Source organism: Procambarus clarkii, chromosome 60 (assembly GCF_040958095.1).
Source record: "Procambarus clarkii isolate CNS0578487 chromosome 60, FALCON_Pclarkii_2.0, whole genome shotgun sequence".
Lineage (NCBI taxonomy): Eukaryota > Metazoa > Arthropoda > Malacostraca > Decapoda > Cambaridae > Procambarus > Procambarus clarkii.
This window is the reverse complement of record NC_091209.1, coordinates 26,082,681-26,100,602: the sequence shown is the minus strand read 5'-3', so window position 1 is coordinate 26,100,602 and position 17,922 is coordinate 26,082,681. Positions and strand designations below refer to the sequence as shown.

Below are 17,922 nucleotides of genomic sequence, written 5' to 3'. Positions count from 1 at the left end.
TTTCGTATATGTCGATAGCCGAGGAGCACTTGATTCCTTAAACAGTCGAAATCCAATATTTATGTCAATAGTTGAGAATTGTAAGAAAAGGATAAATGAGATACAGCTGAAAGGTCACAAAGTGAAATTCATGTGGAGTCTATCTCTTGTAGCAATAGTGCTCAACGAGGTGGCGGATGACCTGGCCAAACACGCCACATCAAGACCTCAAGTTGACTTTGAATGTGTTTTAACAATGAGACAAATAAGAATAATAAAAAAAATATTCAGGCACAAGCAGAAATGGTGAGGAGAGGTATAATGTATGAGGGAAGCCAAACCATGCAGCACTACATGTGTGTGAGTCAAAACACCCATTTCTCTTATGGTAAAAGGAGAAATGCTTGGAGTGATTCAATACACATACGGCTCAGGCTTGTTTACAAATATTACTGAGAATATGGAATAGATGTTAATGAAGAGACGACGACGTTTCGGTCCGTCCTGGACCATTCTCAAGTCGATTGTGATGAGGACAGGTAGGGACAGGCATTAAATAGGCAAGAGAGAGCTGAGGAGGAAAGTCAGGTGTAGGGAAAGTAGTAATGAGAACTGCAGCAGGCCTATTTCTAGTGTGTGTCTGGTCAACATACTTCAGCCACGTTATTGTGACTCATCGCCTGCATGTTAATGAAAATGACACGAAGTGTAAACTATGTGGTGTTATCACATACACACTCTCACACCATTATGTTCTTGATTGCCCGTTGATTAATGCATAATGTATATAGAAACACCAAAATAAGGACTGTTCCTGAACAAATTGCCTGGATGTATCACAGTGGAAAGATTGATGATATTCTGAGGAGATATAAGAATTTTGCACCGAGATTGTACTTTGTTGAATTCTCTGGAAGTCTATTGCCAATGATGTTTATGTATCTAGTCATAAAAGTATTAGTGTGTACGTCTGGTAACATATTGAATGTGTAAAGGAAGAAGTGTATATGTTTCTTGTTGATCATTTTGGGCACATATATATATTTCAACAAATTACTTCATCATGCTGGGGCCACGTGAGTATCATTTGTGCATGAATGGTCCCCAAGCTAACATTCATCAGAAAACTCTTTACCATTGAAGGATTCGAACCAGTGGGGAATATTTAAGCTTGACGCAAAAATGATACTCGCGTGGCCCAGCATGATGAAATGATTTCTTTATTAGTTTTATGTCAAAAGGAAAAAAATTAAATCATATATAATATAATGAAAACTTTATCATTCCATATTAATGTGTTTTTAAATGTATAATTTCAGCAAAACACGCTTGCTAGGCAACTTGACCATACAACAAATTCTCATAGAATCTGAGGTATATTGTGGGCGCAAAGATCATCATGCGCAATAGACCTTAAACCTTAAAAGCCTACAAATAAACTCGTATATTTTATATGGAAACATTAGGAGAGGCAACTTTGAGGTTGAGGTCCTACCTTGAGGTCGGCGGGCCACATGTGCTTGCTGGCGTCGATGCGGAAGCCGGCCACACCATAGCTGAGGAGGGAGTTGAGGAAGTCCCTGATCTTGCCACGGACGTAGGCGCTGCCCTGGTTCAGGTCGTTCATCCCTAACAGCTTACAGTTGCGCACCTGGCAAATATAATGGTGTCAAACCTTTGATGGTCATGTATCTTGAATTCTCATATAACTAAATGACAAATGTGAAAGTGACTGTAAGAAATGGCAGCTGCTTTAAAAAATAATCAAGATTAAATGCAGTTCTTAAAATAATTTCAGGATGGAAAAGCAACATTTGCTAATTGATAGCAATTAAAAAAAATGACAGATATATATTAAAAATCCTCAAAATCATTAAAAGGCGATTTAGTTGGACGAAAGAATGGCAGATGCTGTATAATGTTTACAAATTTTGGCATTTGTACTAGGTTATGAAATGGTTAAATCTGAATACATAAGTGATGAGGAAATCATAATTAGGAGAAATCTTATGGCAAAAAGGGTGACTTCTCTATATGTCAGTAAATTCTACATGTGTTGTAATATCATCCTGTTATTTATGTCTTATTGGACCATTGAGTCTATACACTGCCACACATGCACCGTTTTGATGAGGATATGGGCAGCAAGGTGAAGGACTACATGCATACAAAAAGCACTGTGATTAAAGCAAGTGTCCAGGAAGGGGTTGGGTTTGGCACATAATAAGTTCCCAGAATGAGGTAATTATCAGTAGGGTATTTTATGACTCAAGTGTCCCATTTATCCTGGGTTGCACTCATGCATGTGTAACGGTTCTATTGGTACGTAAAGTATGGTGACAATAAACACAAACACTAAGATAATATATATATATTTGGTCGAATATACAGAAGTTCGCAGGTGATACTTTGGTGTGAGTTGAGCGCACTGAGCGTCGGTACAGTATCTCGCAAGTGTCTGTTCTAGACCACACTTGAAAGTATAGTTATTATTCGATGATTGATTGATGAAGATTAAGCCACCCAAAAGATGGTACGGGCATGAATAGCCCGTAAGTGGTGGCCCTTTTGAGCCATTATCAGTATCAAGAGCTGATACTGGAGATCTGTGGAGGTGCGACTGCACCCTGCGTGACGGGAGATGTCTCCCGTCTAGTTATTATTCGCCACTCTGCTGCTTATATGCTCGGGCAACACCTCACCATTCTCCAAAGGTTGACAGGAATAGTATGTGAAAGTTGGGAAAGGTTTGAGTTCCATAATTAGTACCAAGAAGAGCTTTGCTTCTCTCATTAGACTAATGCGCTTGGAGCGAGTATATTATTGGGATAATCTACTTGCTACAGAACTCCCCCTCCCAACTCCTCCTTTTTGAAAGGAAAAACACTTGATCAAGGAACCTAGCTGGTCGGTGAATTGTACGCCCTGCTCGCGTTGTATAACCCTCAAAGTTAACTTCCTCCTCTTCGCTGATGTCATCTAACTGGGGTCGTAGGGTGGGAAGTCGCACAGGATCGTCTGTCGTCGTAGGATTAGATGGTGGTGCAGCTGGTAACTGGGGTTGTAGGATGGGAGGTCGTACAGGGTCGTCCGTTGTCGTGGGTGGCGGTGCTGTGGTACCTGTGGTCGAAAAGTGAACGGCATAGTCGGCGGATGTGTCTCTGGAGGGATGTCTGGGGCAGCGTCACAGTGTGCTGGTTTAAGGCGATCGATGGAGATGTTTACCCGCTGTCCTCGGCGTTCAATGGTGAAGAACTTCGGTGTTAGAGCAACCACTTTAAATGGTCCTTCGTAAGGTGACTGTAGAGGGCGTCGAACAGCGTCGACTCTTACAAACACGTGTTCAGTTGTGTGGAGCTCATGAGGCACATACGTAGCATGAGTTGTCGGTTGGCATAGTGGTGTAGGCTGAATGCTTGTCATGGCCGCCCGTAATTTCTGGACAAAAGTGGGGCTGGGGATGTGATGAGTGGCGTCGGGGTTAAGAATTCGCCCGGAAGCCGCAGGCTAATCCATATACTAAGTCTGCTACCGAGAATCCACTGCCCTCCTTCGTGGCCGAACGAATGCCAAGCAAGACTAATGGAAGGTTGTCTATCCAATCATCAGGGCGTGCTTGAGCTCTTAGGGCAGCTTTTAGTTGTCTATGAAAGCGTTCTACCATTCCGTTCGACTCAGGGTGGTATGCTGTGGTTTGATTGTGTGTGGTGCTGAGGAATTCCATAAGTTCCTTCCATAGATATGATTCGAACTGTCGTCCTTGATCGGTGATGAGGACAGAGGGGCTGCCAAAACGGGCGACCCATCCAGAGAGGAAAGCCTGGACCACTGACTCAGCTGAGATGTTGATCAATGGGATTGCTTTCGGCCATTTGGAGAATCGATCGATGCAGGTGAGTAGATAAGAATATCCTCTTACCGACGGTAACGGTCCAACGATGTCTACGTGCACCACCTCGAAACAGTCAGAAGGTAACGGGAACTGTTGAAGTGGGCTCTTTGTGTGTCTATGTGTTTTCGCTCGCTGGCACTAGAGACATGAGCGAGTCCATCGTCGAACATCGGCATTGATTCCTTGCCATACGATATGCTCCGTTAGTACTTTCTAACACGTAGTAGCACGTAGAGTACGTGCTTCCAACGGAAGACGGAAGCACGTACTCCTGGGTGTGTTAAGGAGTGAAATACTGAGAACGTTTTCCAGCGAAACTGGGCAGGAATGTAGGGCCTATGTGCTCCCGTCCGTGAGGTGTCACAGATTATACTACCGCCACCTTCCATGGGAATCTCGATGAACCGGAGAGCTGTGTCAGATGTTCGTAATCGCTGCAGATCAGGGACTTCCCGTTGTGCTTTGCCGATTACACAATAGTCCACCTGAGCTGGGTTTTTCACGACGTGGTTTATGGTGGATCGAGACAGTGCATCGGCTATGATATTGTTAGTTTCTTAGACATGGTGGATATCCGAGGTAAATTGGGAGATAAATCCCAGGTGGTTGGCTACTCGAGGAGAGTGACCATCACCCTTGGCCGCCAGTGCATACGTGAGGGGTTTGTGGTCTGTGAGGATGTGGAAATTCCGCCCCTCGAGGAAGTGCCGGAAATGTTGTATGGCTGCGTAGATGGCGAGCAAATCAAAAGTGCTGTATTTCTCTTCAGGGGGTGACAGGCGCGCTGAAAAGAATGCAATTGGGCGCCATTCTCCTTCAATGAGCTGTTGTAGTACAGCACCAATAGCTGTGTTTGAAGCGTCGGTAGATAGATTGGTGGGAGCGTCAGACACTGGGTGTGCGAGTAAGGTGAATTCCGTGAGCTTGTGTTTTATGTCGGTGAATGCTGTCTCTGCCTGGGGAGTCCACTCCAATGGATGATGGGACGTGTGTTTCCGACCACGTAAGAGGTCGTACAAGTGTCGCAAGATGTCCGAACATGTGGGATGAATCGATGATAAAAATTCACCACACCAAGAAATTCTTGCAACTTCTTTGGATGGATGGGCGCGGGAATTCCTTGATTGCCTCGATTTTCTTCTCTAGTGGTTGGACCCCTGCTGCTGACACACGGTGTCCCAAGAAATCCAGCTCTGGAACATGGAAAATACACTTCTCGGAGTTGAGCTGCAAGCAGAAGTTGCGCAGAACGGGTGAGAAGGAGTCGGAGGTAGTAGCAGATGTTCTGTTGGTGATGTACTAGCCACCAGCAGATCGTCAATGTAGGCATAGCAAAAAGGAACGTCCTTAACTACTTGGTCGATGAAGCGTTGGAATGTTCTGGGCTGCATTCCGTAGACCAAAAGGCATCTGGAGGAATTCAAACAGTCCAAAAGGTGTTGTGATCGCTGTTTCCGGAATGATCTGCCGGTTCCACAGGGATCTGTGAAGCCCGCACAAGGTCAATTTTCGAAAAAAACGGTTGCGTTGCTCTATCCCTGTGAGAAATCCTGGAGGTGTGGTATTGGGTAGCGATCCGGCAGAGTACGAACGTTGAGAGCCCTGTAGTCCCAGCAAGGGCGCCATTCCCCTGGGGCTGTTTTCGGGACCATATGGAGAGGTGAAACCCATGGACTGTTCGAAGGGCGGATTATTCTTGCCTCCTGTAGTTTGTTGAACTCAGCACGCTGCAACCACTAATCGTTCCGGTGCCATGCAGCGTGGTCTAGCGAAGGTAGGTGCTCCCGTTGTAGTAATATGATGCGTAATCGTATATTACACTTCAGGTCGAGGGCTGGCGGGTTGGGTCACATCTTTGAATTCATCCAGGAGTGCTTGAAGTTCCGTAGATGCGACTGGGGTGACGCTGTAACCTGTGTAGAGGTACTAGGAGAGGCTCGAAGTACTGCACCTGCGGGATGCACAATAAGTCGATGGTGTTGCAGGAAATCCCATCAAGAATGGGTTGTTCCACATCCGCTATGAGGAAAGTCCACGAAAAGCGTACCCAGAGAGGCGAAATCGAGAACCAGGGCGCGGGTTCCCATATGTACGACGGACGTACCATTGGCGGCCACGTAAGGTCTAAACCAGGAGTACGGGATGGTTTGACCAGTGGGGGAGGCAACACACTAGCTGCTGCACCTGTGTCAACGAGGAAACGGTGTTTGGTTATGATGTTCAGATATGTAGAGCAGTGTAAGTGTTGAAATGGGGGGATGTCACTGGCTGTTATCAGTCCCGCCGAAGTAGTTTCCCGACCAGGAACAAGGAGCCCTACGTTGCGGGCTTGGTGTCTGAACCTCTGGTGGTAAGAAACAAAGCTCTCCCGATGCTCTCGCTGTCGCCTAGAGGACTGATACTAGATTCGCATGGTACGTCCTCCCTAGGCGGAAGAAACGCGGTTCTGGAGGACGTCGAGTTGTTGGGTGTCTGTAGTCTGCTGTGTATCACTGAGGTTGTTGTTGTTTCAGATTTAGCTACTCAGGACGAAGTGTCTATGTAGCACGGGCTATGGTGAGCCCGTAATTGAGTTTGGTTATACATGATAACCTTTTTCTGAGTGTTATGACCCTGGGTTCCTCAGTGGAAACCAGAGGTCAAAATTGAGCTAATAAACCTGCCTTTTAGTATTGAAAACGCATCACGAGGTGCACTTGTTTGTATCTTCCCTGCCAGACGTAAGACTATTCTTGTTTTTCAAAGAGCAATTTAAGACTGAGCTTGGGGTTGATTATTAAATAATAACATAGGGCACTAACTATGTTTACTAATACTTTCTAATCATTTGTAATGGTAAACTTGAGTAAACTTGGTATAGGGCTGCGGTACGATTAGTTGAGCAGTCTGCCGGCAGCGAGCCAGCTGGGGGGAAGGAAACTGAGACTCGATCTTTATCTGAGCTTGCGTTGGGTGGATAGGATCCTCCTACCCTTCCTCCTCGTTTCCTTATTTCTGTGTCTTGTTCAAGCTAAGTATATACTGTGTACATTATTCATTTTCTGGCATACACGTGTTCTATGTGTAGAGTATTATACTTTGTGTGTAGTAGGTGTTCTTAGTGTTTATACTTACTAGCTATTCTAAAGGGGGTCCCAGTGGAACCACGTTGGTCTTCCTGCCCTAAGCTGACTTTGATAACTCTTAATGCTTACTATTGCCCCTACATCCAAGATAATACTAGGGCCCCATAGTACAGACACTCCCTTCATTTAACACTGTGATATTTGAGTCTAAGTTTAAAATGGAGGAGGGGATTTCTCCTTTTTCCCTGCTTATTTATCGCTTCTGTTTTAGTGCACTGGTTTTAATCTTGTTTTATTAACATTATCTTGGTGGCGGATGTAGATGCATAATGCTCACTAATGAGTCCCATTCTTCAACAGCTTTTCTAATCATTGTAGTCGCGGTTGAATATGCTCTAATGCAGCTGCTGTCGTTAGATTAATGTTGAGTTTGATGTGCAGGGCTTCAGTAGCTTCACATTCCAGTAAGTAGTGCAATAGTGGCGCCTCTGCTTCAGTTTTCACAGATGTGACACTCTTTAACTATTGAATTCAATTACCTCCCAGCAGCACTTGTAACCAAGTCCGAGTCTGTGTATGGCTACTGCAATATCTCTGGATATCTTTTGCCAGGCTTGAAAGAGGAGTAACCAGTGGCTTGTTCGTACCATACCGCAGTGGATCTCCTTCCGCTACTTTGGCTCTGTGGCGACTTTTGATTCATGAGAATATTTCTTCTTGATTTGCTCCATAATCTGTAAGAAACTTGGAGGTATTTGAACTGTACAACAGGTAGAGCAGTGGCAGTTTTTGCTAGTGAGTCTGCTTTTCATTACCATCTATGCCAATGTGACTTGGTATCCAATTTAGGGTGACTGACAGCCCTCGATTATTGGGCTTCTTTTCCTATATGTTGAATTTCTGTGAGGAGTTGTATATTATCTCTGTGCTGATTGGATAAGAATGACTGGAACAAAGATTTAGAGTCTGTATGAATGATGACATCATGTAAATTATTCTCAATTGTATAGTTTATTGCCTCCTTCAGGGCATATAATTCTGTCTGCAATGTTAAGCACCCACTATTCATGCTCCAGTAAGCTTCATGGTTGGTAGTGTAAACTGCTGCCCCAGCAGAACCTTTTTCTAATCAACTGATCCGTCTGTGAAGATGTGAGTCGTTGTAGGTCTAGAGATAGTTTCCATTTGTTGTTCTAATAACTTTCTTGAGCCTCTGCTGGTCACATGCTGATATTTTAACTGGTAATCTTTCAATGATTATCTTTAGATTCGATTCTTCCCATGGAGGAGGCTGTCGAAAGTGTTGATATGGTCTATCTACCCCTTTGTTTTTAATAATCCATTTCAGGTCCATTTTCTCTAAAGTCTTGACCACATTATCCATCCATGAGCTTGTTCTATACTGTAGGTTTTTCTGAAAGGATCTCTGTATGCTGTCTTTGATTCACAGTCTGGCGGTTGTTCCAGTAAGTTTTCCTATTATGGAGGCTATCCTTTGTTTCATCCTGTTTTCTAATGCTGGTAAATTTGTTTCCATTCTTAGGTTCTCTCTACGCGTCCATATAGGTGCTCCAAGCATTGTTCTCAGAGCATCATTTTGAGACACTTCCAGTTTCTCCCATTGGTTATCACTGAGGGATGTAAGAGCAGGGGCAGCATAGTCAATGAGTGACCTAACTGCTTGAACGTAGTACATTTTGAGTACTGGTAGAGATGCACCATCTCTAAGACTGGTCAGGGAGCGCAAAGCTAAGTTTCTGGCTTTACAGCGTTGCCGAAGATATTCAATTTCTGAGTGAATTTCAACTGGTTGTCTATTATGACTCCTAGGTAATTGAAAAGAGGTAACCCACTCAATTTCTTGTCCTTGTATTGCAGTCTGATGTCTTGAGTTTTCATTTTAACGGTCATAGCTTTTTTTATGGCTGTTATTTTCACTGCTATGTGTTCCGCTTCCCTGCTGATAATATCTAGGCATTTTTGTGCATGGTTTCTTGCACCTTTGCCATTGATGATGACCACAATGTCGTCTGCATAGTTAAGAAGTTTGGCTTTTGTAGCTTGAGCTTCATGAATTGTTCCATGAGACAGTTGAAGAGGATGGGGCTTAGTATTCTTCCCTGCGGAGTTCCATTTTCCAGCATTTTTGAGGTCGATTTTTTTCCTTGGAATTTGACTTTAGCTTCTCGGTTAAGCAGGCTTCCTTTGGCAAAAGCAAGAGCGCGTCCTTTGATTTCCTTATCCACAAGGCAGCACAGTGTTGCTGGAGCACTGGCTAACTCGAAGGCTGAGGTGGGACCGCGTAGCGTTATCAGACGTCGTATGAAGCCGGTCTGCCAGTGTAGCCAGTTGGCCTAATGGGGTGTCGTCAGCCATACTGAATAGGGCCGGTTGAATGTGTTTTGGACAGAGTTGTATCCAGAGTGATCTCACAATCTCGCTGGGGGCTGGACCAGTTGCATTATGCATTACATACTGAATATGCGGCAGAAGCTAGGCTGGTGTTTTGTCTGCTAATCTTTTGTCAGTGAGGAGTTGGTCCCTTTGTTGAATTCGGCGTTTCATAGCTGCCTGTAGAAGAGCGGCCTTCAATGCGGTGTACGTCCTGGTGTCTGGTGATGGTGCGGTGATGACAGTGGAGGCAGTGTGCATATCCTCCGAGGGAAGTATTGGCAGGGTACAGGCATATCAGGCGTTCTCAGTCGTAATGTCGTGAAAGGCGAAAATAGCCTCCATCTGCATGAACCAAAATTCAGGTTAATCTGTGTTGTATTCTGCAAACCTGGTAGATAAATCCATGACGGAGATCTAGTTTTGCGACTAGGTGTTCTTTTCACTCACTGGGTCACCAATGTAACGGTTCTATTGTTACTTTTGTTACTTAAAGTAAGGTGACAATAAACACAAACACTATATATATATATATATATATATATATATATATATATATATATATATATATATATATATATATATATTATATATATATATATATATATATATATATATAGATATATATATATATGTCGTACCTAGTAGCCAGAACGCACTTCTCAGCCTACTATGCGAGGCCCGATTTGCCTAATAAGCCAAGTTTTACTGAATTATTATATTTTCTCTAATTTTTTTCTTATGAAATGATAAAGCTACCCATTTCATTATGTATGAGGTCAATTTTTTTTAATTGTAGTTAAAATTAACGTAGATATATGACCGAACTAACCAACCCTACCTAACCTAACCTAACCTATCTTTATAGGTTAGGTTAGGTTACGTAGCCTAAAACGTTAGGTTAGGTTAGGTTAGGTAGGTTAGGTTGTCGAAAAAACATTAATTCATGAAAACTAGGCTTATTAGGCAAATTGGGCCTTGCATAGTAGGCTGAGAAGTGAGTTCTGGCTACTAGGTACGACATATATAATATATATATATATATATATATATATATATATATATATATATATATATATATATATATATATATATATATATATAAATATATATATATATATATATATATATATATATATATATATATATATATATATATATATATATATATATATATATATATATATATATATATATATATTAGTATATTTTGGTAGCAGTCTTTCCTGTAGACATATATTATTAAATATGACCGAAAAAGTAAGATTAATAATTCTAACACGAATTTTCTCAATCTTTCGTACATTTCTTTTCACTGTTGGAGGTAATTCAATAATCAATTCTCCAAAATTCATTTTTATTTCTAGTCTGACGCGACACTTAAGCGCGTTTCGTAAAACTTATTACATTTTCAAAGACTTTAGTTTAAACATACACAACTGAATAGAACTTACACATCTCCGATTTGTTTATATCTACATTTGAGTGAGGTGGATGGGGTGAGGTGGTATTTAATAAGGTATTAATTTCATCAACACAAGACAGAACACGAAACAATGGGTATTGAATAGAAGTGATTGTAGAAAGCCTATTGTCCATATTTCTTGATGCTTCTATATTGGAGCGGAGTCTTGAGGTGGGTAGAATATAGTTGTGCATTAATTGGCTGTTGATTGCTGGTGTTGACTTCTTGATGTGTAGTGCCTCGCAAACGTCAAGCCGCCTGCTATCGCTGTATCTATCGATGATTTCTGTGTTGTTTACTAGGATTTCTCAGGCGATGGTTTGGTTGTGGTAAGAGATTATATGTTCCTTAATGGAGCCCTGTTGCTTATGCATCGTTAAACGCCTTAAAAGAGATGTTGTTGTCTTGCCTATATACTGGGTTTTTTGGATGGGTGGGATACACTCTCCTAAATCTGGGCATAAACTGTCACGTTATGTCCAGACCGAGTGAGATGGCCCGGAAAGTGGAGTTGGAAATTCTGTTGGACGACATATTCGACCTCGAGACACAAAGAAGGTCACTACCAAAGATACCTTACAAGCAGAACTTATTGTGGAAGGAGGAAAGAATCGAGGCAATTACAGAAGCACCAGACTGTCCCCCGAGCTCAAAGCGGCAGCCAAAAGCCTTCGTGAGAACAAGGATATAGTTGTCAGGAGAGGTGACAAGTCGCCAATATACGTCATTCTTAAAAATGACGAATATCTGGCGAAAATGAACCTCATACTCTCTGACCAAACTAAATTCCAAAGGGTAACGAAGGACACTACAGCCGAATTGAAAGCAAAGGTCAACAAACTAATCGAAACTGTGAACGCCAAGAAATCAGGACTCCACCTGCCAAAGATTATTGGGGAATATAAACCTGGATATGCGTATGGAAATGTCAAGACACACAAGCCTGGAAACCCACTTCGCCAATCATTAGCCAGATACCCACACCCATGTACAGACTAGCGAAGCGACTCAACGGCCTGCTGACTCCTTATGTCCCTTGCGCCTTCAGCCTGAAGTCGCCAAAGGAATTTGTTGACTTACTGCGGGGCACACGGGCCACAGAAATAAGAGCCTCGTTGGACGTAGAATCGCTGTTCACCAACGTACCAGTGGACGAGACAATCGGGATGATAGCCGACAGAGTGTATCGTGATCCAGCCTGTACTCCTCTTGACATACCAGAAAATATCCTAAGGAAACTACTCCAAGCTTGTACTAAAGAGGCACCCTTCTTGAGCCCGGATGGGCACATGTATAAGCAAGTAGATGGGGTCGCCATGGGTTCTCCCCTAGGTGTCCTGTTTGCAAACATCTACATGGGTACTATCAAGCAAAAAGTCTTAGTCGACATGAACTTGAAACCGGCCATATACTGCAGGTATGTTGACAACATTTTTACACACGTACCTGATATCAGCCATCTGCAGGAGCTGAAGGAGGCATTTCAGCGGAGTTCCGTGCTGCGTTTCACTAACGAGATGGAAAAGGATGGGAAGCTGCCCTTTCTAGATGTAACAGTCATGGAAAAGAGCGAGATTTCCACACTGCAGTCTACACTAAGGAAACGAACATAGGAATGTGCCTAAATGCCAAAAGCGACTGCCCAGATAGGTACAAGAGGAGTGTTGTTAACGCATATGTCGACCGTGCTCTCAGCCACAGCTCAGAATGGAAGCAAGTCGGCAAAGAACTCTGTAGGGTAAGGCAGGTCCTAGTCAACAACGGCTTCTCCAATGGTTTCGTCCAAGACATCATAAGAAGGAAAGTGAAACGCCATGCAACCTCTGAAGAGACAACCAACACAACACCTATACCCCCTATTAGACTATTTTACAGGAACTTCTTTTCCACAGCTCATAAAACGGAGGAAAGGGTCCTGAAAGATATTGTTAATAGAAACGTTATCCCTACAGACAAAAATCAGAGGATACAACTGACGATTTACTATAAAACCAGAAAAACGGCCAGCCTACTCATGAGAAACTCTCCAGACACAAAACAGAACGTTTTAAAAGAGACCAACGTCGTCTATGCCTTCAAATGCCCTCTTGGAGACTGTAAGCTCCAAAAAACCCAGTATATAGGCAAGACAACAACATCTCTTTCTAGGCGTTTAACGATGCATAAGCAACAGGGCTCCATTAAGGAACATATAATCTCTTCCCACAACCAAACCATCGCCAGAGAAATCCTAGTAAACAACACAGAAATCATCGATAGATACAGCGACAGCAGGCGGCTTGACGTTTGCGAGGCACTACACATCAAGAAGTCAACACCAGCAATCAACAGCCAATTAATGCACAACTATATTCTACCCACCTCAAGACTCCGCTCCAATATAGAAGCATCAAGAAATATGGACCAATAGGCTTTCTACAATCACTTCTATTCAATACCCATTGTTTCGTGTTCTGTCTTGTGTTGATGAAATTAATACCTTATTAAATACCACCTCACCCCATCCACCTCACTCAAATGTAGATATAAACAAATCGGAGTTGTGTAAGTTCTATTCAGTTGTGTATGTTTAAACTAAAGTCTTTGAAAATGTAATAAGTTTTACGAAACGCGCTCAAGTGTCGCGTCAGACTAGAAATAAAAATGAATTTTGGAGAATTGATTTTTGAATTACCTCCAACAGCGAAAGAAATGTACGAAATATTGAGAAAATTCGTGTTAGAATTATTAATCTTACTTTTTCAGTCATATTTAATAATATATATATATATATATATATATATATATATATATATATATATATATATATATATATATATATATATTGTGGGAACCGACCTGTGAGATTTATATATATTTAATTTATATGAATTTATATAGAATTTATATTTACGTTAATTTATATACTTCGATAGCAATTTGTATAATGATAAGTGGACTGTATTTCTGCAATAATCTCATAATCTCACAAATCGATCCTCTACACATTAGGGGTTTTTATTAAATTTATATATATGCAGCCAATCAAACTACAGTAATAGGACTACATACATTGAAGAGGTTCCTTATCTTATTGTACAGCAGGCCTTAGTCCACCAGATATAACCAGGATGTAGACACCACATTTTCCCTCTTTGAGGTAGCTTCCATCACCCTGGTAACTGATGCACAAAGCATGCTTCCTCGTCTTGACCTGTCAAAAGGGCGGTAGCTGTGAAGCCAGAAGCTAATGACATTAATGGCCATAAATGATAGATAAATGGGTTTCGGTAGAACACTAAACTTGAATTTGTTGACAGCGTGTTGATAATGGTACACCTTTGGTTTCCATAACACTTCGTCCAAGTAAAATTAACAGGAGCCGTATTTGCTCCCGTGAGCCTCTGGTCTTAGTCTAAACAATGGCTGCCCCTCCTTCCTCACTGACGCTACTGGCCTACATTGTCCAGATGACAGTAAGTGATAGAAGGGTCACATTTACTCTACTTTAATATTGATAATTAAGTTAATTTATATGAGATGTTTTTATGATGGTAAAGTCCAAAGACTAATGTATTTAAGAATAATTCCCACCATAATAGGTGGTGAATATATAATAGTGTGTGGTAATGATATCCCGTTTTCTATAGACGGGAATTCCACTACAAATTACATTTTCTATGGGTAACTTGTTTATACAATACAGCAGTTATTATTATCTGTCTGTATGATATTATAACTTGAAGTTTCTTCAGGTAACTGGTCACTGATATATAAACACTGAGGCCCATGGAATACATCTTGATTAAATAATAAATGTATCAAATCAGTCATCAGCTTTATTGGGGTTTAATTTAGTTAATTGATTCAGAAGATTGAATAGCTCATCATTAAAGTAAAGTATGGTTCTGAGACTGCAGTGGGTTCAGTGACATTGGCCGCAGTGACTTGTAGCTGTTTAGGCTACTGTTCACTGATTTGCCACTGAGGCCTCATGAACTCATCTTCAGCTTCAAATGATGACACTAACATCAACCTCTGTTACTATAGTCAGCTGTAATCTCCTTAGTATAATGCTACTGGAGAAATTTTAATCAGCTGACAAATTTAGATTTCTATTGGTATTGTTTATCTGCAGGCATAGGTCTCCTCAGGCTTGATACTGGGCCTGAGAGTAATTTACCTCCTGCAGAGTTTAACATGGTTATGCCCTGATATTTAGTAGGGCTACCGATGAATCGATGACAATAGTCTGTCCCTACAAGGAGACCGAAGTCGGTGAGGTGATCAGACTTAATATTATCTGCCAATTTTATTCCTCTATCTCTCAGGAATTTGGCTGTTGCTCTCAGACCTTGAACTTGTAGGTCTACTGGTATTTTGTCCACCACAATGGCTTGTACTCGACAGACGTACCTGCCTAAGCGTACTGATGGTTGTACCACCTGGTAGACTTGAGGTCCTGCATCTGTTACAAACCCTGAGATGTTGAATGACATCTGGGCTACAGGCCTTAATTGTAGTTCATCTGCCAACCTTTTAGTAACATATGTTCTCTGGGACCCTTGGTCAAACAACCCACGGGTATGGACCTTGGCCCTCTTATTCTGGATGGTAATTTGGGCAGTAGGCAAAGTCATATTACCTTTAGACTTTGCCGATTGGACACTCTTTGTTTGTTGCACCTTGCAGTACTGTACTGTGGTGGGAATGCTATCTTCCACCTTGGGGTTTGGAGACGTTGTTTTGGTGTCTCTGCACAATGATTGCACATTTAACTGATCTATTAATCAGTTAAAGGGCGATTTAAGTAGGATCATTGGAAAACATTTGTCTCACTAATTCATTATATATATTTACCATTTTATGCTATAATTATCTATGTATTGTGCCTGTGTATGTTTGCTGTATCAGATGGGCCATTGGGCTACATCAGATGGGCCAATTGGCTGCATCTGATGGGCCAATGGGCCGTCTGCGTTGTCCACGTATTGTACCTCACCTCACTTCACCATTCTCTCCTGCCTATTTATACCCATCACTCGATCTGTAAAATCACTCCTTCTGAAGATGTATTAATATACGAAAGTACTTAAGGAAATTCCTGTTTCATTTTTCTTCCGTGGTCTGACATTGTCACATTTTTAAATCACGTGTTTATTTTCGTGATATACACACACACACACATACATATATATATATATATATATATATATATATATATATATATATATATATATATATATATATATATATATATATATATATATATATATATATAATATATATATATATATTATTAAATATGACCGAAAAAGTAAGATTAATAATTCTAACACGAATTTTCTCTATCTTTCTTACGTTTCTTTTCACTGTTGATGGTAATTCAAAGATCAATTCTCCAAAATTCATTTTTATTTCTAGTCTGACGCGACACTTGAGCGCGTTTCGTAAAACTTATTACATTTTCAAAGACTTTAGTTTACAAACACACAACTGAAACTGAATAGAGCTTACAAATCTTCGAGGTTTATATCTACATTTGGGTGAGGTGGATGAGGTGAAAAACGAACTTTCAACAATGGGTATTCAATGGGCATTAAATTCCAACACAAGACAGAACACGAAACAATGGGTATTGAATGGGTATTAAATTCAAACACATGACAGAACACGAAACAATGGGTATTGAATGGAAGTAATTGTAGAAAGCCTATTGGTCCATATTTCTTGATGCTTCTATATTGGAGTGGAGTCTTGAAGTGGGTAGAATATAGTTGTGCATTAATTGGCTGTTGATTGCTGGTGTTGACTTCTTGATGTGTAGTGCCTCGCAGGTGGGTTCACAGGACTAAAAACCCAACCATCTCAAGCAAATGCTCAACCCTGCACTGGGTGACATTGCAAAGAACCTCTTGGTGGAACTAACCAGATTCACCAACACATGTCTAGCTGGCAACATACCAGCGTCCATAAGACCTATCTTTTTTGAAGCATCTCTCTGTGCTCTAAAGAAAAAGGATGGAGGGATCAGGCCAATAGCTGTGGGCAATTCTCTCCGGCGTCTCGTCGCAAAGGCAGCTGCAAGAACAGTTAGTGATGCAGCGGCCAACATGCTGAAGCCAAAACAGCTCGGGTTCGGCATTCCACAAGGGTGTGAGGCGGCAGCCCATGCAGCTCGAGCCTTCATCGCCAACATCAAAGACGAAAAGGCCCTTATCAAGCTAGATTTCAAAAATGCCTTCAATTTGGTGCGGAGGGATGCTGTACTCCGTGCGGTCATAGTCATTTCCCTTCCCTCTACCCTTTTGTACATTCATGCTACAGTATGGATCTTAAGCTACTTTTTGGCGAACATGAAATTGACTCGCGAGAAGGCGTCCAACAGGGTGATCCCCTTGCTCTTCTCCTTTTCTGCTTAGTCATCAAACAAGTCACAGAGGTCCTGTCCAGCGAGCTTAACATCTGGTTCTTGGATGATGGTACACTAGCTGGTTCCCAAGACTCCCTCCTGGAGGACATCAGAAAAATCCAGGAGCAAGGTGCAGTTTTAGGCCTCACCCTGAACCCTTCTAAATGTGAAATAATATGTTCCAACCAGGGCATCGTAGAGAGAATAGAGGGTCTTCTGCCAAATATCCATAAAACTAAACCTGAAGACAGCACACTCCTAGGAGCTCCCCTGGGGTTGAAAGCCATCGATGAGGTCCTTGATAAGAAAATCGCCGACCTTAAGAGGATGGATGGGAGGATTGAGGATATTGATGCTCATGATGCACTCTACCTCATCACCAGATGTCTGTCCCTCCCCAGGTTAACCTACTTTCTGAGGTATTCACTATCTTACAGTAGCCAAAAACTAAGTGAGTATGACCGGTTACTGAAATCAATGTTAGAAAAAGCCCTTAACCTCTCTCTTGATGACCTACAGTGGAAACAAGCCTCTCTTCCCGTAAGACTTGGGGGCCTCGGAGTTCGAACAGCAACGCAAATCGCTGTTCCAGCCTTCCTGTCCTCCTTATCAGCATCCGACGACCTTATGAAGGAAATTCTACCTGCCCACTTACATCAGCTGGCAGGTGTACATGATCCCAATTTTACACGCTGTGCCACTGAGTGGGCCTCTCGTGCAGGCCCATCACCTCAACCAT

General features: G+C 41.9%; 1 protein-coding gene across 1 annotated transcript in view; it reads right to left on the bottom strand.

The window, feature by feature from the left end:
- Nucleotides 1–1,441: 1,441 nt before the first annotated feature.
- The window catches only part of LOC123766981 (alpha-amylase 1-like), a 62,034-nt gene continuing 45,553 nt past the window's right edge, over nt 1,442–17,922 (bottom strand). The window contains exon 5 of the mRNA XM_069307364.1: nt 1,442–1,630. Coding sequence (XP_069163465.1) covers nt 1,442–1,630 — 189 coding nt within the window. The remainder of the gene's footprint in view (nt 1,631–17,922) is intronic.